Source organism: Aquarana catesbeiana, linkage group LG04 (genome assembly GCF_042186555.1).
Source record: "Aquarana catesbeiana isolate 2022-GZ linkage group LG04, ASM4218655v1, whole genome shotgun sequence".
Taxonomy (NCBI): Eukaryota; Metazoa; Chordata; class Amphibia; order Anura; family Ranidae; genus Aquarana; species Aquarana catesbeiana.
The window spans coordinates 2,029,917-2,051,467 of NC_133327.1; the positions used below are offsets into that span (position 1 = coordinate 2,029,917).

General features: G+C 43.5%; 1 protein-coding gene across 6 annotated transcripts in view; it reads right to left on the reverse strand.

Moving 5' to 3' along the window:
- KHK (ketohexokinase) overlaps window positions 1–21,551 on the reverse strand; it is a 213,405-nt gene that overhangs the window by 48,189 nt on the left and 143,665 nt on the right. Inside the window, exons 1-5 of one of the 6 annotated variants that reach the window (XM_073624742.1) lie at window positions 14,319–16,634; window positions 9,898–9,973; window positions 5,944–6,074; window positions 5,581–5,635; window positions 1,708–1,775 (exon numbers count right to left, since the gene is read on the reverse strand). The exons of 4 other annotated variants lie outside the window; for them this stretch is intronic. In XM_073624742.1, coding sequence (XP_073480843.1) covers window positions 1,708–1,775; window positions 5,581–5,635; window positions 5,944–6,074; window positions 9,898–9,973; window positions 14,319–15,557 — 1,569 coding nt within the window. In that variant the 5' untranslated portion in view covers window positions 15,558–16,634. Of the gene's footprint in view, window positions 1–1,707; window positions 1,776–5,580; window positions 5,636–5,943; window positions 6,075–9,897; window positions 9,974–14,318; window positions 16,635–21,551 lie in introns of those variants that run through there. One more of the 6 variants, XM_073624744.1, reaches the window with a different exon arrangement.

Consider the following 21,551-nt stretch of genomic DNA (forward strand, 5'->3'; position numbering starts at 1 on the left):
ATCCTCTTGTTATGGGGTCCCCCGCCAGCGCTTTCGGGCCCCTCCTCAACGGGTACCCCCACGGAAAGATGCTTTTCACGGGGGCACCCCTGTGGGTTTGCTCCCAAGATCCGCTGCTGTGTCCATTGACACAGACAGTGGGACTCGGCCACGTCACAGCTTTTGATTGACAGTAGCGGGAGCCAATGGCTCCTGCTGCTATCAATCTGTCCAATGAGAAGACCGACAGCAGTTGGAGCCTCTGCGCTCATGCGGATCACTGGATCGGATCGGGCTCACTGGGGGAGAGCTGCAGCGCAGAAGGTTTTTCACCTTAATGCATTCTATGCATTAAGGTGAAAAACCTTAAGGCTTTACAACCACTTAAGGAAAAATAGGCCACCGATAAAGGAGTACAATATTGGGGGTGCAGTGTTGACCATAACTACAGAGGAAAAAGATCTGGGGGTGCTTATATTGAAATGATTGTGAAATGAGCAAACAGGGGGGCCAGGTAGTTGGGAATGTAAACAGAACTCTGGTATGCATCAGTAGAAAGATATACAGGTTAAGCCTGTATGCTGACATTTCTTTATGATCTGGACTTGGACTCTGGACTTGTTTTCAGTGCCACATATACTTCTAAGGCCCCTTTCACACATGCGGACCACTCATTTCATCAGTTCAGTCACGTTTTTTCAAAGAAAAAACGGATAAAGGTTACATTAGGTTTACATCAGTTTACCAATCAGTTGCATATTTGTTTTTGTTTTTTTACATCCACTACCAATGCAAAAACGGTCCATTTGTCAATTTACATCTGTTCCCTTTTTTTAACAGAATAAAAATAGGGCTTTCATCAGTATCAAAAAAACGGATGTTGACGGATGTAAATGGATGATCATCCGTTTACATCTGTTTTTCCAAAGAGTTGCATTGATGTCTGTTTTTCATATGTCAATGGATGGATAAAAATAGACAAAAGGTCCGTATGTGTGAAAGGGGCCTTACGCTTTTAGCTCTCATGGTTTTAATTTTTTTAAATCCAATAATTTAAAAAGATAAAAATTCTGATGCTCAGGTTGCCATAATTGTGTGCCCTGTGTGTCAGAGTTCCCAGGAAGCTACATATAGGAAATTATGGCTCCCTGAAAAATCAGTCATTCTAGCAACTTGATAACGACGTTTGTAAGGAGAGATCTGCATTAAATTGTAGCTCTAGCCAAGAAATGTTTATTACGTTTCGGATAGCATAGTTAACATTTCCAACAGAGTTTTTTTTAGCTTTATCCCACTTGGAGAGAGTTACCCTCTCTATTTTCCCTGGGGAGCATTGTCACTGGGACAAAAAGTCATGAGAAATCCAGCATGTTACAGCTTTCACTCAAACAGTAAGTGATGTAAAAAATCTTGTAACGGGCACACCTAGGTAGTGGAGATTCCCTATGACAGGGGTTTCTAACAAATTATACTATTTCTGTTTAGATTGTAAGCTCTAACAATGAGGGCCCTCTGAACACTCTTATATGGAATTGTACTGTCTTCTGCCAAGTGCTGCACAAACAGTTTGCGCTCTATAAATCTGGTAGAATAGGAATATTAAAAAAAAGAAAAAATGTTTTGGTTAAGAGACTTTTTATGACACTCGCCAGCCTGCAGATTCCATAGGTGGAGAAGAGCAAAATATAAGTATTGGTAGGGACAGCTTCTCTGAACAGTCAGTTTTACCTTTTTGGTTTCATGGATGTGATGGCAAACGGTTGCAGCTGTAGCACTGAGGTCCTTCATGCGCAATTCTGTAAAGTTGCAGGAAACAGAGAAAACAGATTACATCTGCAGCCATCAGCATAAACACCAACAATACAATTATCAAGCTATAAAAATCAGCATACAAAGCAGTGCGGCGTCTTAAAATAAACCAGTACTGCCAAGCCCAAGTGAAAGCTCCAAGTTAGCCTGGCTGCAGCCTTTATAGGGATAAGGAACCTCCCTCCCCCTACTACCACAAGGTAAATATAGTAGCAAGTCCTAGTTGCAATCTTGGAACACCCAATAAGAGGATAATATGCAACCGGTCTAAACTACGTGGCATGTTCACCCATCTTGTCCGCCAGGCTAATGGCATTGGTGAACTAGAGATACTGTTGTATTTGGATTTTGTGGGAATTTCAGAGACCTGGTTCAACAGCTCTCATGATTGGCTGGCAAACATTCAAGGGTATACCCTTTATCGCAAGAATAGAGAGGGTAAAAAAAGGGGGAGGGGTATGCCTATATATCAAGAATAATGTACAAGAGAATGTGAGAATTGACATCACTAAGGGAGCTAGGGAAGAGGTGGAATCCTTATGGGTAGAGCTCCAAAGGGGTGAAGCTAAGGGGAAAATAATACTGGGAGTATGCTATAGGTCCCCTAACCTGAGGGAGGAAGAGACAGATCTATCACAATTTGCATTAGCAGCAAGGATGGGAAGTGTTATAATGGGGGATTTTAATTATCCAGACATATACTGGGCGGAGGGAACCGCGCATTCAGGCTCGCCAGTTCCTAAATGTCTTACAGGACAATTTTATGGGTCAGATGGTAGACGCACCAACTAGAAGTAAAGTGTTACTGGATCTACTGATTAAAATACAGACCTGATCACGGATGTGGAAATACAGGGCAATTTAGGTAACAGCGATCACAGGTCAATTGGCTTCAGTATAATTCACACAAATAGGAAACATAAGGGAAATACAAAGACACTGAATTTCAAAAGAGCCAACTTACCTAAACTAAGAACCTTGCTAGAAGGCATAAATTGGGATAAAATCTTAGGAACAAAGAACATGGAGGAGAGATGGGTTTGCTTTAAGAGCATATTAAATAAGGGCATTAGCCAATGCATCACATTGAGTAATACATTTAAAAGAGCAAACAAAAGTCCTGGATGATTTAACTCCAATGTAAAAATGCATATAAAAGCAAAAGAGAAGGCCTTCAAAAAATACAAGGTTGAGGGATCATCATCAGCATTCAGACTTTATAAAGAATGCAACAAGAAATGTACGGGTGCAATAAGGACAGCCAAGATAGAACATGAAAGGCACATAGCGGTGGAGAGTAAAAAAAATCCCAAGAAATTCTTTAAGTATGTAAACAGTAAAAAAGGGAGGACAGACCATATTGGCCCCATAAAGAATGAGGAAGGACATCTGGTTACAAAGGATGGGGAGATGGCGAAGGTATTGAATTTATTCTTCTCCTCAGTCTTCACAAGGGAATCGGGGGGCTTCAGTAACCAAAACTGCAGTGTTTATCCTCATTACACATCACAGAAAGCACCTCCATGGTTAACGGAGGACAGAATTAAAATTAGACTTGGGAAACTTAACATTAATAAATCACCGGGACCAGATGGCTTGCACCCGAGGGTACTTAGGGAACTCAGTAAAGTAATTGCCAGACCATTGTTCCTAATTTTTACTGACAGTCTACTGACTGGAATGGTACCAGCTGATTGGAGAAAAGCCAATGTAGCACCAATATTTAAAAAGGGCCCAAAATACATCCCTGGAAATTACAGACCAGTTAGCCTAACATCAATAGTATGTAAACTCTTGGAGGGAATGATAAGGGACTATATACAAGATTTTAGTAATGAGAACGGTATCATTAGCAGTAATCAGCATGGATTCATGAAGAATTGTTCTGGCCAAACCAATCTACTAACCTTCTATGAGGAGGTGAGTTGCCAGCTAGATAAAGGAAGGCCCGTAGACGTGGTGTATCTGGATTTTGCCAAAGCATTTGACACAGTTCCCAATAAATGTTTACTGTACAAAACAAGGTCCGTTGGCATGGACCATAGGGTGAGTACATCGATTGAAAAGTGTCTACAAGGGCGAGTTCAGAGGGTGGTGATAAATGGGGAGTACTCGGAATGGTCAGGGGTGGGTAGTGGGGTCCCCCAGGGTTCTGTCCGATTTAATTTGTTCATAAACGACCTGGAGGATGGGGTAAACAGTTCAATCTCTGTATTTGCGGACTATACTAAGCTAAGCAGGGCAATAACTTCTCTGCAGGATGTGGAAACCTTGCAAAAAGATCTGAACAAATTAATGGGGTGGGCAACTACATGGCAAATGAGGTTCAATGTAGAAAGATGTAAAATAATGCATTTGGGTGGCAAAAATATGAATGCAGTCTATAAACTGTGGGGGGGGGGGGGATCTAGGATGGAAAAGGACCTGGGGGTCCTAGTAGATGATAGGCTCAGCAATGGCATGCAATGCCAAGCAGCTGCTAACAAAGCAAACAGAATATTGGCATGCATTAAAAAGGGGATCAACTCCAGAGATAAAACGATAATTCTCCCACTCTACAAGACTCTGGTCCGGCCGCACCTAGAGTATGTTGTCCAGTTCTGGCCACCAGTCCTCAGTGTACTGGAAATGGAGCGAGTACAAAGAAGGGCAACAAAGCTAATAAAGGGTCTGGAGGATATTAGTTATGAGGAAAGTTTGCGAGCACTGAAACTATTCTCTCTGGAGAAGAGACGCTTGAGAGGGGATATGATTTCAATATACAAATACCGTACTGGTGACCCCACAACAGGGATAAAACTTTTTCGCAGAAGGGAGTTTACCAAGACTCGTGGCCACTCATTAAAATTAGAAGAAAAGAGGTCTAACCTTAAACTACGTAGAGGGTTCTTTACTGAGAGCGGCAAGGATGTGGAATTCCCTTCCACAGGCGGTGATCTCAGCGGGGAGCATTGATAGCTTCAAGAAACTATTAGATAATCACCTGAATGACCGCAACATACAGGGATATACAATGTAATACTGACATATAATCACACACATTGGTTGGACTTGATGGACTTGTGTCTTTTTTCAACCACATCTACTATGTAACATGACAGGGCTCATGAACACATGAAACCTACTCCTCTGGGTAAAGTTTAGTACCATTTTTGTGCTGCAAGGCAACGCATCCTGCTTTGTTGCTTAGGTGAGAATTACGTACGGACTCCCTCTGCTTCCTGAGATTGCCACACCACACATCCCAGAGGGTATCGTTGTACAGAGGGCTCATACGAGCCACGAGATTCTGCGTACACGCAGCATTCCTGCACACACGTGTTCCGTTTGCATTTGCGGAAATCTGGATGTTGCAGTGCTCTAAAAAGGTACAGATATCAGAAACTAGTGGAATTGCTCTCATTTGCACAGTAATGCCAAATGTGTGTATGTGTTTGAAAATGCACTGCTGTTATTGTATCACTCTAGTTGGAAACCTAATAAATCTTGATTAAACCAAAAACTGTGGTACCCACAAAAATGGTAAAAAATGCCCAAAATTGTACACATTGATTTTTAAAAACCTTAAAAAAGGCACTTCTGTAACTAGCAGAATAGGCTTTACAATATCTGCATGCTTCTTTTAACCCTTTGATTGCTATGACAAGTAGGCCACATCCTTGGCCGTCAAAGGATAAATATAGGTAATAATGGGTAGAAACATCCGGTTTTATACAACAGCTGGACACACATTAGATTTCAGAAATTGTGCACCATTGCTAAGACACTGAACAAAATTATAAACTTGCTTACCAAGTGCAGGATCGAGCCTGACCTTTTCTGCATTCACAACTGGCTTGTACTGGTTCTGCACGTAAACAATAAAGGATATTAAATCACAGGTCACAAGACATCACTAAACAAATAGGGGTTGATTTACTAAAACTTGAATGTGAAAAATCTGCTGCAGCTTTGCACAGTAGCCAATCAGCATCTAACTTCAGCTTGTTCAACTATGCTCTCCAGTTTTAATAAATCAACCACATAGTGCAAGTAAGGTAGCTGAGTAGTTGGTAGCCTTGTAGTGCCACACTGGGTTCCAGCAATCAACCATAAATTAAATATTGGTATTGGTCCACGGACTTAAAAATATTACTATTTGAATGAACAACATACCAGGATTTCACGCTCCGTTTTTAATGCTTTGACAAAATGACTCAGGATCTTCCTTGGATATCGCTTTCTCTTCATTGAGGTCTCCACCATGGCTTCATCCAATTGGTCTTCTAGTATTTTAATGTCCGGTTCTGCCAGGTGAGGAAATATAGAATAAGCCTGGGTTTCTATAACTATACCAAAGAATATACAGCCATGGCCAAAAGTTGAGAATGACACAAACATTCATTTTCACAAAGTCTGCTGCCTCAGTTTTTATGATGGCAATTTGCATACACTCCAGAATGTTATGAAGAGTGATCAGATGAATTACAATTGCAAATTCCCTCTTTGTCATGAAAATTAACTTACTCCCATAAAAAAAAAAAAAAAAAAAAAAACACACGATTCCACTGCATTTGTGAAGAAGGCTTCAGGGCGCCCAAAAAAGTCCAGCAAGTGCCAGGACCGTCTCCTACAGTTCATTCAGCTGTGCTATCGGGGCACCACCAGTGCAGAACTTGTTCAGGAATGGTGTGAGTACATCTGCATACACAGTGAGAAGACTTTTGGAGGATGACCTGGTATGAAGAAGGGCAGCAAAGAAGCCACTTCTCTCCAGGAAAAACATCAGGGAAAGACTAATATTCTGCAAAAGGTACAGGGATTAGACTGCTGAGGACTGGGGTAAAGTCATTTTCTCTGATGAATCCCCTTTCCGATTGTTTGGGGCATCTGGAAAAAGCCGTGTCCCGGTCTAGCTGTGTACTTTAGTAAAATAAATACTCAGAATGATGTGCTACACTAAGGCCTAAGCCCAGGGGGCTGGTCTGTTCTATAGTCTTCCAGTCACTTATTTTTTTTGGGGGGGGGGGGGGGGGGGCGAGCTGGAGCATGTGCAGCAGAGTGAATTACAGCATACTTAGCTTGTCTATCATATTAACTATAGGAACAGCATTCCAGAAGAGATATTTAAAACTCACTGGTGTGTCTCTGGAGGGGTAAACCATATGGACCTCCAATGTTATATAGGATTAATATGTCTCTCTATGTATATTCATAAACCTAGAATTTTTTCTACAGACATAATGCAGTTGATGTTCAGGTACACAGACCTGGTGAGCCAGGAGCAAGGAAACTGGTATCCCCTCCCAAACAGCCATGATCATGAGAAGCACAGTGACAGAGTGATGACATCAATGGGTTTAACAACTTCAATACCGGGATTTTTTGCCCCCTTCCTGCCCAGGCCAATTTTCAGCTTTCAGTGCTATTGCACTTTGAATGACTATTGCGGGGTCATGAAACGCTGTACCCAAAAGAAATTTTATCATATTTTTGAGACAGATAGAGCTTTCTTTTGGTGGTATTTAAAGACAAACTTTTGAAAAAAAAAGTTTTTCTTAGCTAGAAAATGTTGTAAATAAGTAATTTTCCTCCTTCACTGAAGTGCGCTGATGAGGATGCACTGAGAAGATGGCTCTGAAGAGCAATGATGATGTCATATGACAGGGCTTGACAAATTTGCTTGGAATCTAGGAGCCAGCTAAAAAAGTTAGGAGCCAGGTTTTTTTTTTTTTTTTTTTTTAAAACGACCGACAAAGCTTTATTTTCAATATAAAAATTAACCAATCTTAAATTTACACAGAGACGACTAGAACTAATGTGACTGCTTTTATTTCCTGCCATGCAGGTACACAAGACCACCATATTCTCGCTAAGGATCCAATCAGGTCCGCCTGAAAAACTGACATGCGAACCTGATCAGACAGCCCCTGTGAAAGGGGCCAAGCAGGGAGATGACAAATAATAAATTCATTTTAATTAACCACTTCCTTCCCGCAGGACGACTATATACGTCCTGTCTTTGAAGAGAAATACCGTTGTTATGGTAGCAGCTAGCTACCATAACCCCGGTATCTTCTTCAAGAGCCGGCGGTTCTCTTTCAGATAAAAGTGGTCTCTGCAGCAGATTAGCAGCGAGATCACTTTTATCGGCGGCAGGAGAGGGCCCCCCTACCGCCGCTCTCCGGTGCCCTTCACCGCTTATCGTGGCCGTCGGTAACGGCGGAGGCGATCCGGATCTGTCCCTGGCCTGACATGGAGACGAGTGAGAGGAAGATGGCCCCCCGCCCATCTCCAAGTCATTGCAGGGCGAAAGCGACGTCAAATCGTCACTTCCACCCATAGCTCTTGAAGGGACATTTTTTTTTTTTTTTTCAAATGACAATTTTTTTTTTTAATGCATTTTAGTGTAAATATGAGATCTGAGGTCTTTTTGACCCCAGATGTCATATTTAAGAGGACCTGTCATGCTTTTTTTCTATTACAAGGGATTTTTACATTCCTTCTAATAGGAATAAAAGTGACTTTTTTTTTTTTTTTTTAAAAGAACAGTGAAAAAATAAAAGTTAAAATAAATAAGAAAAAAAAAAATTTAAATGTGCCCCATCCCTTGTAATAGAAATAAAAGTGACACAATTTTTATTTTTTTTAAAAACAGTGTAAAAATAAAAAATAAAATATATAAGAAAAAATAATAATTTTTTTAAATGCGCCCCGTCCCGCCGAGCTCGCTTGCAGAAGCAAACGCATATGTGAGTAGCACCCGCATATGAAAGCGGTGTTCAAACCACACGTGAGGTATCGCCACGATCGTTAGAGTGAGAGCAATAATTCTAGTCCTAGACCTCCTCTGTAACTCAAAACATGCAACATGTAGAATTTTTTAAACGACACCTATGGAGATTTTAAAGGGTAAAAGTTTGTCGCCATTCCACGAGCGGATGAAATTTTGAAGCGTGACATGTTGGGAATCAATTTACTCGGCGTAACATCATCTTTCAAAATATAAAAAAAATTGGGCTAACTTTACTGTTTTCTTATTTTTTAATTAAAAAAAGTATTTTTTCCCAAAAAAGTGCGCTTGTAAGTCCGCTGCGCAAATACGGTGTGACAGAAAGTATTGCAATGACCGCCATTTTATTCTCTAGGGTGTTAGAATAAAAAATATATATAATGTTTGGGGGTTCTAAGTAAAGGGAAGGAGATGAGCAGGCAGTGAAAACAGGTAGGGAAAGCTGCTCCATTAGCATTGGTGGATGTCTTGTCATACCAACGGCCACCACCAGAGGGCGCCCGATTGCAGAAGGAACCAGGAACCATAGGACTGCAGTAGGCCGCAAAGCCGGGGCCTCAATTACCGGCGCGGCCCAGCGCGATCGCGGCGGGAGGGGGGGGGGGGAGGCGAACGGACACAGGATACCAAAGCTGTGCCGCCCCAGGCGCCAGGTCGCTAATTCTAGTCGCAAATGCGACCTGGCGCCCGGGGTTTGTCGAGCCCTGTCATATGATGTCGCCCCAGAACGAGGGCCGCCTTGTGCCCGTCATTTTACTATATGGCGGGAGGTGGTTAAATTAGGTTTGTAATGAAAATAAAAAGGTTTTCTCTAAAAATTAACTTGTTGATTGGGGGGGGGGGGGAATGGGAAGCCAAATTATAGGCAGATTAAACTTTAGTTTTAATTATTCCCTATTGCATCCAATGGTAAAGAAAGTTTCATCTGGAGTTGAGCTTTAAAGGAGTTGTAAAGTCAGAAGGTTTTATTTATCTTAATGCATTAAGATAAAAAACCTTGTGTGTAGCAGCCTCCCCAGCACCCCCTAATGACTTACCTGAGCCCCATCTCTCTAACGATGTCCATGAATGTCTAAGTCGTCCGGTTAACTCCTCCTGATTGGCTGAGACATAAACACACAGAGCTGTGACTCGGCATGGGTGCCCCCATAGGAAGCTGCTGACTGTGGGGGCACTCGATAGGAGGGAGGGGCTGGGAGCAGCAAAGAGGGCCCGGGAAGGGGAGGATCCGGGTTGCTCTGTGCAAAACCAACTGCACAGAGGAGGGAAGTATAACATGTTTGTTATTTATTTTTTTTAAAACACGAGACTTTACAATCACTTTAACCGATTCTTACCAGAGTCTTTATCTGGGGCCTCGTGCCATGACAGTCCATTGATGCTGACATTCTCTTGAAAGGCAGATTCAAAGTCCTGAATTTAAACAAAATATCTGTCAAATCAGAACACCAATTCTACCTGTGGAATATGCTGAGGTTTTGTAAGAACTGTATTAAATATCAGTCTAGCCCTATTCCAAAACTGATACTTAAAAGTAGAACTCCAGTTTTGTTCAAGGAGCTCGGGGGTTATTAAAAATAGGAACAGAACAGCTTTTGCTGCAAAACTGCCCCCTCAGTACTTGTTTTCCACTACTTGATGTCACTACTTTCAGCAGTGTTAATCGCCATTGGTTCCTCAAAGACTGCAGGTAAACCGATGTCCCCACAGTCCACAGCAGCTCTCACTGTTTACTTCCATGGACCTCTGTGTCACTACACAGTTCTAAAGTAGAGGTCAGCGAGAGGAAGCATTGAGATCTTACAGGGGACCATGGAAACAGTTTCCCTGTAGATTTGAGGAACCAGTCCTCTGGAATGCATTTGCCTTCAGTGGAAAAGGTAACTATGTGCACCTCTTCTTCTGCAGAGTATTTGTTCCTGGAGATTTCAAATAAATACAGGACAAGGGTTCTTTAGGTCAACTAGTGTACTGGGTTCTATACACCGTTACTCAGATAATAGCAAATCTTTATATGCAAACTGTGGTACCCTTATAGTGCAATTTTTGACACTGACATTCATTGCAGTATGCTGCCCATTCATTTTCATTGGAACCTCAACGTCAGCAAAAAAAAACAAAAACACACACATCTGTGCTTTCCCAAATGCACTGCAAGGCAACCTATATATTCCTTGGTACATGCCATGTCTAATCCAGGAAAGCACAGTTGGTGCCAAAAATGAATGGCAACAAGCATACCCATCGCACTTTGGTTCCCCCGTATGAGGGGTGTGAATTGTTAACTGTTAATTGGGTGTTAACATGTGGTCAGGCTGCTCTAGCACATCATACTGTATACAAAATTTCTTTGGCTGCACACCCCCGCCCGTCCAAGAGTGTTTATTGCGTAAATTGTACAATGCGTACTACCATCAGGACACAATCAAATAAATCAGGTTGATGCGTTTCATACAACCATTGTGCTTCCTCAAAACCAGGTTAAACACTCTTGGACCGCCGGTGGTGTGCAGCAGAATTTATTTTGAATCCAGTGTCTCGGTAGTGAGCCAGGGCTAGCATCCAGACCACTGAGTCCATCAGGACATTATATTCACCTGGAGCAGTGGGACTTTCCTTTCTCCCTGACATCATACTGTATACGGTGTATATGTAAGCTAACTAGATTTGAGCACAGATGTTCTGTCAGTTCTATTGCAAAGTGCAGGCCAGTGACCAGAGCTGGTTCCGTAGTTCTCTAAGAGGCAGATACCAGGTCAAATTCAGGTACTTGCATGTAAAAAATACATTTAACTATATATTAACTGCATGCGACCGGCTTACGCAGAAGGGCAAGTATGGGCATACTAACGTACCTGTATGTGGCCCTTTAAGAAGCGGCTTGTGGGCGCGGGTCCCGTGGACACGATGTCCGTCGGGATCTCCGCGATCGTCTCACGGAGAGGAAGAACGGGGAAATGCTGATGTACACAAACATTTCCCCGTTCTGCCTAGTGACACTGATCACAGCTCCCTGTAATCGGGAGTGGTGATAAGTGTCGTGTCACACATAGCCACGCCCCCCCCCCCCCCCCAGTTAGAATCACTCCCTAGGACACACTTAACCCCTACAGCGCCACCTAGTGGTTAACCCCTTCACTGCCAATAACATTTACACAGTAATCAATGCATTTTTAATCTCACTGATCACTGTATAAATGTGAATGGTCCCAAAATAGCGCCAAAAGTGTCTGATCTGTCCGCCATAATAAAAAATTGCTGATCGCCGCCATTACTAGTAAAAAAAAAATAAATAAAAATCATTAATAAAAATGCTATAAAACTATCCCCTATTTTGTAGACGCTATAACTTTTGCGCAAACCAATCAATAAATGCTTATTGCGATTTTTATTACCAAAAATATGTAGAAGAATACGCATCGGCCTAAACTGAGGAAAAAAATGTTTTTTATATATTTTTTGGGGATATTTATTATAGCAAAAAGTAAAAAATAATGCGTTTTTTTCAAAATTGACGCTATTTTTTTTTATTTATAGCGCAAAAAAGATCAAATACCACCAAAATAAAGCTCTATTTGTGGGGAAAAAAGGATGTCAATTTTGTTTGGCAATTATCAGCTAAAGCAACACAGTGCTGAATCGCAAAAAGTGCTCTGGTCTTTGGGCAGCAAACGGTTAGTGGTTAATGACTACAGAGCTGCATTAAATATTTAGGGTGCCATTGCTGACCACCTGGAAATAGTATTTCCATGAAAGGTGGTCCGAAATATTAACCTCATATTTTACTTCTTTAACCACTTGCCTACAGGGCATTTACACCCCCTTCCTGCCCAAGCCATTTTTCAGCTTTCAGCGCTGTCGCACAATTGCGCGGTCGTGCTTCACTGTATCCAAACAAATTTTTTTTTATCATTTTCTTCACACAAATAGAGCTTTCTTTTGATGGTATTTAACCACTTCAGCCCCGGAAGATTTTACCCCCTTCCTGACCAGAGCACCAATATCACCAAAAAAAAAAACATTTTTTTTTCCCTCAGTTTAGGCCAATATGTATTCTTCTACATATTTTTGGTAAAAATCGCAATAAGCGTATATTGATTGGTTTGCGCAAAAGTTAAAGCGTCTACAAAATAGGGCATAGTTTTATGCCATTTCTATTATTCATTTTTTTATTAGTAATGGTGACGATCTGCAATTTTTATCAAGACTGCGACATTATGGCGGACACGTCAGACAATTTTGACACATTTTTGGGACCATTTTTACAGTGATCACTGCTATAAAAATGCATTGATTACTGTGAAAATGTCACTGGCAGTGAAGGGGTTAACCACTAGGGGGCAATCAAGGGGTTAATGTGTTCCCTAATGTGTGTTCTAACTGAAGGGGGGATGGGACTGTGTAGGGAAAGAGATAGATCGCTGTTCATACTCTGTATGAACAGACGATCTGTCTCTTCTCCCCTCAGAGAACTGGAAACTGTGTTTACACACACACAGATCCCAGTTCTCCGTGTGTCCCGAGCGATTGCGGGAGCCCGACAGTGATCGCAACCACCAGCGGTGCCATTCTGCCACAGTACAACTGCGGTGGATGGTCGGCAAGTGGTTAATCACTGCTGGGTTTTTTTATTTTTTACAAGAAAAAAAAAAGAAGACCAAAAATTTTGAAAAAATGTTTTTTTTTTTACTTTTTTTCTGTCAGTAAATTTTGTAACTAATTTTTCGCCTTCACTGATGTGCACTCAGATAGGCTGAACTGGTGGGCATCGATGAGGTGGCACTTATGGGCACTGATTAGGTGGCACTGGTGGGCACTAATAGACGGCACGGATGGGTGGTACTTATGGGCATTGATTGCCAGCAATGACTGGCATCGCTAATGGGCACTGATTGGTGGCCCTTTGTGGGCAGTGGTGGGCACTGATTGCTGCCATTGGTGGGCACTGATTGGTGACACTATATTGCTATATTGTAATCAGGGCACTGATGATCAGTGCCCTGATTACATTCCTAGATGTCCTGCGTGGAGATGCCGCTGATCGTCTCTCCTCGCCACACACTGTCAGTGTGAGGCGAGGAGAGTCTATTACCGGCATCTCCGTGTTTACATGTGACCGGCTGTGATTGGACAGAGGCGATCACATGGTCTCTTTACAGAGATCAGGGTCGCGCCATGTCCCAGAAACACTGCGCGGCTGCCGCTCTGCGGGTGCGCGAGAGTGGCCATTCTGGGACACCGTTCCAGAACGAGAGCCACCCTGCTGTCATTTGACGGTGGGCATGCAGCAAGCACTTAAAGGCCAGTTCACACCACAAGCAGTCCAGTGCATTTTTTTCTGCATCAAAAACGCATGGAAAGTAGGTTATATGATCTTTAATGGCATAGTTCACACCAGTGCTTGCAGTTCCAGAACAAAAAAAAAAAACTAGTAGAACATGCTGCATTTTTCCTGCACTGGACTAAACTGGAACGCTGTAAAAAGCATCAAAAACACACTGGAACACACATGTCCTTATTTAAGTTTAAGAAAAAAAGAGGGGGAAAACAATTGCACTGGACTGCATCAAAAACGCACATGCAGAAAAAGCATGCGTTTCTATGGCGTGAACTGGCCCTTAAACGAAAAAAAAAAAAAAAATATATATATATATATATATATATATATATATATATATATATATATTATATATAATTATTTTTTTCCTCTCATAACATCTCTACTGAAATTCAGGTTCCAAAGCCAAACACTTCTCACCCAGACCAAGTTCTTGTGATGCTGCTGCTTCTGTTCCTCATTCAGATACTGCTGACTATCCACAATTTCTTTGCAGATTCCTGTACACATCCCCAGCACCTCCTGCAGCAACTGCTTGGAACAACAGTGCACTTTATAGTCTCTGGCAGCCTCTCCTGCATTGCTCTCCATGGTCAAGTTAGAAGGATGCCTCTCATCAACAGGGTCCTGGAGATTTTTATTTTTTGTTACGTTTTTCCTGGGACTGATGTTCCCCCTAGGATTCCCCAAAACATCCCCACTCGGGGTTACAGGTTCACTTTTCCCAGTCCTTTCTTTGGAAGGTGTACCATAACCTTCTCGTATTGCCTCACCACTGATGCCAGAGCCATCACAGCTTCTCCTTGGTCTTAAGTTTTTACCCGGACTTCTAACCCCACCAGAGATGTCTAATGTCTCCTCCCTTTGGTTGCTGGGCCTCATTACACTTTTAACTAAAGGTGAAAGAGTATCACTGTCCCTTTTATTGGCAGCAGTGGAAAGTCCAGCTTTCTCGTAGTCTTTTTGTCCCCTGGTGCCTCCGCTGATTAAATCACACCTTTCAGTGGAAGAACTGGGTCCTCTGGAGCTGTTCTGTACATTACTGCTGGAGCCCTTAGGGCTCCTCAGTCTTTGTAAGCTTCTATTGTGGCTGCTACTCCCAGAGTCCCCAGATCCTTTTTCCTCTTGAAAGTTTATTGCTTTACTGGATCTGGTCTCTCTGGTGAATGAAGCATTGGTAGCAGTGGACAAAGCGGCTTCTCTGGGGCTGTCCTCTACATTAACATTGGTGCTACTAAGGTTTCCCTTTGGTTGTGAGCTTCTATTATGACCGCTGCTCCCACCAGGGTCCTCAGATCCTTCCCCTTGTTGAGAGTTGGCCTTGGCTTTGTTTTCATTCTTCTGCTGGCTTGAGTCTAAACCATCACCTCCTCTCCCGACCGCAATGGAGACTCCAGGTTCATCAATGTCCTTTGCTCTGCTGGCTCTGGTCTTTCTGCTAGACAATGTACTAGTTACGGTGGATGAGGTGGCTCCTTTGTGGTCATCCTCTACATTAAAGCCGGAGCCCTCATGGCTTCTTTTATGACTGCTGCTCTCCTCAGGGTTCTCTTGTTTTTGAGAGTTGGGCTCCACAAGGTCTACATTTTCCAATATCGCTTTGCTTGAAATGGCATCTTTACCTCTGATGGCCATGGAGGCTTCAGATCCCTCCTGCATTCTTCCTGCACTGGATCTGGTCTCTCTCTTCAGCGATGCATTAGTTACAGCAGCGGCTCCTCTGAAGCGGTTCTCTTCGTTAATGCTGGAGCCGTCGCGGCTTCTCCTTGGTCGCCGACTACTGTCATGGCTGCTGCTCTCAATAGAGACCTCAGAGCCTTGGGTTTTTTCAGAGCTGGGCTCAGCAAGGCGTGCTTTGTCTTTGCTTGAGATTGCACCTTCACCCAGTCCTCTTACTGCAGCAGAGGCTCCAGGCTGCTCTTGGCTTTTAGCTTTGCTGGATCTGGTCTCTCTGCTGAGGGAGGCATTAGTGGTGGGGGAAGAGGTGGCTCCTTGCGGGTTGTCCACTATGTTAACACTGGAGCTGTCCTGGCTTCTCCGTGGTCGTAGGCTTCTACCGTCATCACCTCTAGGAGAATGAGAGGCACTTTTGGGCCCCTCGGGGTGCGCGCTCTCGGCAGCGTTGGGCCCCTTGGGGTGCGCCCTCTCGGCAGCGTTGGGCCCTTTGGGGTGCGCCCTCTCGGCAGCGTTGGGCCCTTTGGGGTGCGCCCTCTCGGCAGCGTTGGGCCCTTTGGGGTGCGCCCTCTCGGCAGCGTTGGGCCCCTCGGGGTGCGCCCTCTCGGCAGCGTTGGGCCCCTCGGGGTGCGCCCTCTCGGCAGCGTTGGGCCCCTCGGGGTGCACCCTCTCGGCAGCGTTGGGCCCCTCGGGGTGCGCCCTCTCGGCAGCGTTGGGCCCCTCGGGGTGCGCCCTCTCGGCAGCGTTGGGCCCCTCGGGGTGCGCGCTCTTTGAGTCTCTTTTCTCCTTCCTTCCTGTGGAGGGCGCTCTGTTATTGGGCTCCTGGTCTGTTTCATTCTTACCCTGAGGAGTCCCTTTAATGGGGTCTTGCTTCCTCCTGAGTAGCTCTTCGCTTCTCCTCTTGCCTAGGGACCCCTGTTGTGCCGAGAATGGTTCCCCGTCGAAATCTGTTCCCCCTGTCTCTCGGCGGAGATCGGAACTCCGCCTCTCCAGCCCTCTGCACTACCGCTCCTCCTACTCTTCCCCGAATGCTAATCATCCTTCTACCGTCCCCGCCCCCGTGCGCGTCCCCTGTACAATGTTATTAGTCCATCCACACAAATATATATGTATATATTATCACTCCTATATATGTATATATTATCACTCCTATATATGTATATATTATCACTCCTATATATGTATATATTATCACTCCTTATAAAATATAATATTATTACTCCTTCCATATATATATATATATATATATATAGATATATATATATATATATATATATATATATATATATACACATACACACATATATATTATATATATATATATATATATATATATATAATATAAATAAATAAAATATAAATAAATATATATATATAAACTATACACATGTCATCATTATTATCCCTTCATATTAATGTGTCTAATTTATTCTTACCCCTCCTACGTCTTCATTAGTATCCCCGCCTATTATTTAATATTATTTATTGAACACTGGAAATTCTCCCCACAGTCCCTATTATTATTATTATTATTATTATTATTCCTACCACCTATTATATATCTATCAGTATACACGTCATCATTATCATCTCTTCCTATTATTTTATCTAATTTTTTTATTGCCCCTCCTATTATTTTATTTATTATTACACCTCCTATTATTTTATATTCATTGTTAATCCTTCTATTATTTTATATTATTGTTACACCTTCTATTCATTTTATCTAATTTATTATTACCCCCTCCCAGTGGCAGATGGTGCTGAAAATTTTTTGGGGGGGGCGCAAACAAACTGAAAAAATCGGAAAAAAAAAATCTTTAAACACAGCCACTGTGCACATCTGTTTCTCTGACTGCTCTACTCTTTGTATTGATCATCCTCACTCTTCCTTCTTACCCCAGACCCTTTCTGTCCAGGGGAATCGGATTTTGATAGCAAGCTGACTTTTGCTATCAAATCTGGTTCCCCCTCCCAATATAGCTTCCACAGCATTTCAAGGGTTAAAAACACTTGTATATGGCTTCTCTGACTGCTCTACTCTTTGTATAAATCATCCTCACTCTTCTTTCTTACCCCAGACCCTTTCTATCCAGGGGAAGCGGATTTTGATAGCAAGCTGACTATTGCTATCGAATCTGGTTCCCCCTCCCAAAATAGCTTCCACAGCATTTCAAGGGTTAAAAACACTTGTATATGGCTTCTCTGACTGCTCTACTCTTTGTATCAATCATCCCCATTCTTCCTTTTTACCCCAGACTCTTTCTATCCAGGGGAAGCGGATTTTGATAGCAAGCTGACTCATGCTATCAGATCTGGTTCCCCCTCCCAAAACAGCTTGCACGGTATTTCAGGGGTTAAAAACACTTGTATATGGCTTCTCTGACTGCTCTACTCTTTGTATAAATCATCCTCACTCTTCTTTCTTACCCCAGACCCTTTCTGTCCAGGGGAAGCGGATTTTGATAGCAAGCTGACTCATGCTATCAGATCTGGTTCCCCCTCCCAAAACAGCTTGCACGGTATTTCAGGGGTTAAAAAGACTTGTATATGGCTTCTCTGACTGCTCTACTCTTTGTATAAATCATCCTCACTCTTCTTTCTTACCCCAGACCCTTTCTGTCCAGGGGAAGCGGATTTTGATAGCAAGCTGACTCATGCTATCAGATCTGGTTCCCCCTCCCAAAACAGCTTGCACGGTATTTCAGGGGTTAAAAACACTTGTATATGGCTTCTCTGACTGCTCTACTCTTTGTATAAATCATCCTCACTCTTCTTTCTTACCCCAGACCCTTTCTGTCCAGGGGAAGCGGATTTTGATAGCAAGCTGACTATTGCTATCGAATCTGGTTCCCCCTCCCAATATAGCTTCCACAGCATTTCAAGGGTTAAAAACACTTGTATATGGCTTCTCTGACTGTTCTACTCTTTGTAAAAATCATCCTGACTCTTCTTTCTTACCCCAGACCCTTTCTGTCCAGGGGAAGCGGATTTTGATAGCAAGCTGACTATTGCTATCGAATCTGGTTCCCCCTCCCAATATAGCTTCCACAGCATTTCAAGGGTTAAAAATACTTGTATATGGCTTCCCTGACTGCTCTACTCTTTGTATCAATCATCCCCATTCTTCCTTCTTACCCCAGACTCTTTCTATCCAGGGGAAGCGGATTTTGATAGCGAGTTGACTCTTGCTATCGGATCTGGTTCCCCCTCCCAATATAGCTTCCACAGCATTTCAAGGGTTAAAAACACTTGTATATGGCTTCTCTGACTGCTCTACTCTTTGTATCAGTCATCCTCACTCTTCTTTCTTACCCCAGACCCTTTCTGTCCAGGGAAAGCGGATTTTGATAGCAAGCTGACTATTGCTATCGGATCTGGTTCCCCCTCCCAAAACAGCTTGAATGGCATTTCAGGGGTTAAAAACACTTGTATATGGCTTCTCTGACTGCTCTACTCTTTGTATAAATCATCCTCACTCTTCCTTCTTACCCCAGACCCTTTCTGTCCAGGGGAAGTGAATTTTGATAGCAAGCTGACTATTGCTATCGAATCTGGTTCCCCCTCCCAAAATAGCTTCCACAGCATTTCAAGGGTTAAAAACACTTGTATATGGCTTCTCTGACTGCTCTACTCTTTGTATCAATCATCCTCACTCTTCTTTCTTAAACCAGACCCTTTCTGTCCAGGGGGAATGGATTCTGGTAGCAAGCTGACTGTGTGTTAAATTTGGTATTATCGCTCTCACTCTCTCATACTGGTCACTGGAAGTTGAACTAAAATTTTTTAAAAAAACTGCGTGGGGGTCCCCCTAAATTCCATACCAGGCCCTTCAGGTCTGGTATGGATATTAAGGGGAACCCTGCGCCAAAATAAAAAAAAAGGCGTGGGGTCCCCCCATAAATCCATACCAGACCCTTATCCGAGCACGCAACCTGGCAGGCCGCAGGAAAAGAGGGGGGAACGAGAGAGTGCCCCCCCTCCTTAACCATACCAGGCCACATGCCATCAACATTGGGAGGGTGCTTTGGGGAGAAGGACCTCATCCCCACAAACCTTGCCCGGTGGTTGTGGGGGTCTGCGGGCAGGGGGCTTAGCGGAATCTGGAAGCACCCATTAACAAGGGGACCCCCAGATCCCGCCCCCCCCCCGTGTGAATTGGTAATGGGGTAAAAATGTACCACTACCATTTCACAAAAAAAGTGTCAAAAAGGTTAAACGCATGAGACGGTTTTTGACAAGTCCTTTATTAGTTTCTTCTTCTTTCCGCTTCTTCTTCCATCTTCTTTCGTCTGGTCTTCCTTCGGTGTTCTTTTTCTTCTTCCTCCATCTTCTTCTTCTCCATCTTCTTCTTCTTTTTCTCCATCTTCTTCTTCTCCATCTTCTTCTTCCTCCGCTCTTTTCGTCCTGCATCTTCCTGCGGCTTCTTCTCCGCTCCGTCCGCATGATCCGCCTCAGTGGGAGTCTTCTGCCGCATGACGCTTCGGTTCTTCTGACACTTCTTACATAACGAAGGGCGGGGCCACCCGGTGACGCACAGGGACTTCCTGGGACTTTCCTATGGCTTTCCCCGTGTTGTCAGAGGGGGCGGGGACATGCCCGCCCTCCATTATATAAGAAGTGTCAGAAGAACCGAAGCGTCACACAGCGGAAGACTCCCACTGAGGCGGATCGTGCGGATGGAGCGGAGGAGAAGCCGGAGAAAGATGCGGGACGAGAAGAGCAGAGGAAGAAGAAGAAGATGGAGGAAGTAGAAGAACACCGAAGGAAGACCAGAAGAAAGAAGCGGAAAGAAGAAGAAATTAATAAAGGACTTGTCAAAAACTGTTTTGTGTTTTTTAACCTTTTTGACACTTTTTTTGTGAAATGGTAGGGGTACATTTGTACCCCATTACCAATTCACACAGGGGGGGCGGGATCTGGGGGTCCCCTTGTTAAAGGGGGCTTCCAGATTCCGATAAGCCCCCCGCCCGCAGACCCCCAAAACCACCGGGAAAGGGTTGTGGGGATGAGGCCCTTCTCCCCATCAACATGGGGACAAGGTGCTTTGGGGGGCTACCCCAAAGCACCCTCCCAATGTTGAGGGCATGTGGCCTGGTATGGTTCAGGAGGGGGGGGCGCTCTCTCATCCCCCCTCTTTTCCTGCGGCCTGCCAGGTTGCGTGCTCGGATAAGGGTCTGGAATGGATTTTTGGGGGGACCCCACACCATTTTTTTTTTAATTTTTGGTTCGGGGTTCCCCTGTGGGGAAATTCCATGCTGTATGCCAGACCGACAGTTCATCATAGCCGGCGCTAGCGATAGTAGTTTTACATGACTTTTTTTCCTTTAGAAATGTCATTTTGCTGTCAGACTGTTCTAAACACAGGAAACATGCGCCACTTTAAAGGCATACTATAGACACCCCCCAGGTACGAAATTTAAAGGAATATTACACTTTTATTGTTTCACTTTAAGCATTATTAAAATCACTGCTCCTGAAAAAACGTCAGTTTTTAAAACTTTTTTTGCATTGATACATGTCCCCAGGGGCAGGACCCAAGTCCCCAAACACTTCTTATGACAATAACTTGCATATAAGCCTTTAAAATGAGCACTTTTGATTATTCATGTTCGTGTCCCATAGACTTTAACGGTGTTCGCACTAATTTTTTGCCTGTTCGCATGTTCTGAATGCGAACCAAACCGGGAGGTGTTCGGCTCATCCCTAGCCATGAGGTGCCATGTTGAACTTCCAGTGACCAGAATGAGAAGGTAAGAGCGATAACACCAAATTTAACACACAGACAGCTTGCTATCAGAATCCGTTTCACCTGGACAGAAAGAGTCTGGGGTAAGAAGGAAGGCTAAGGATGATTGATACAAAGAGTAGAGCAGTCACAGAAGCCATATACAAGTGTTTTTAACCCTTGAAATGCTGTGGAAGCTATATTGGGAGGGGGAACCAGATTCGATAGCAATAGTCAGCTTGCTATCAAAA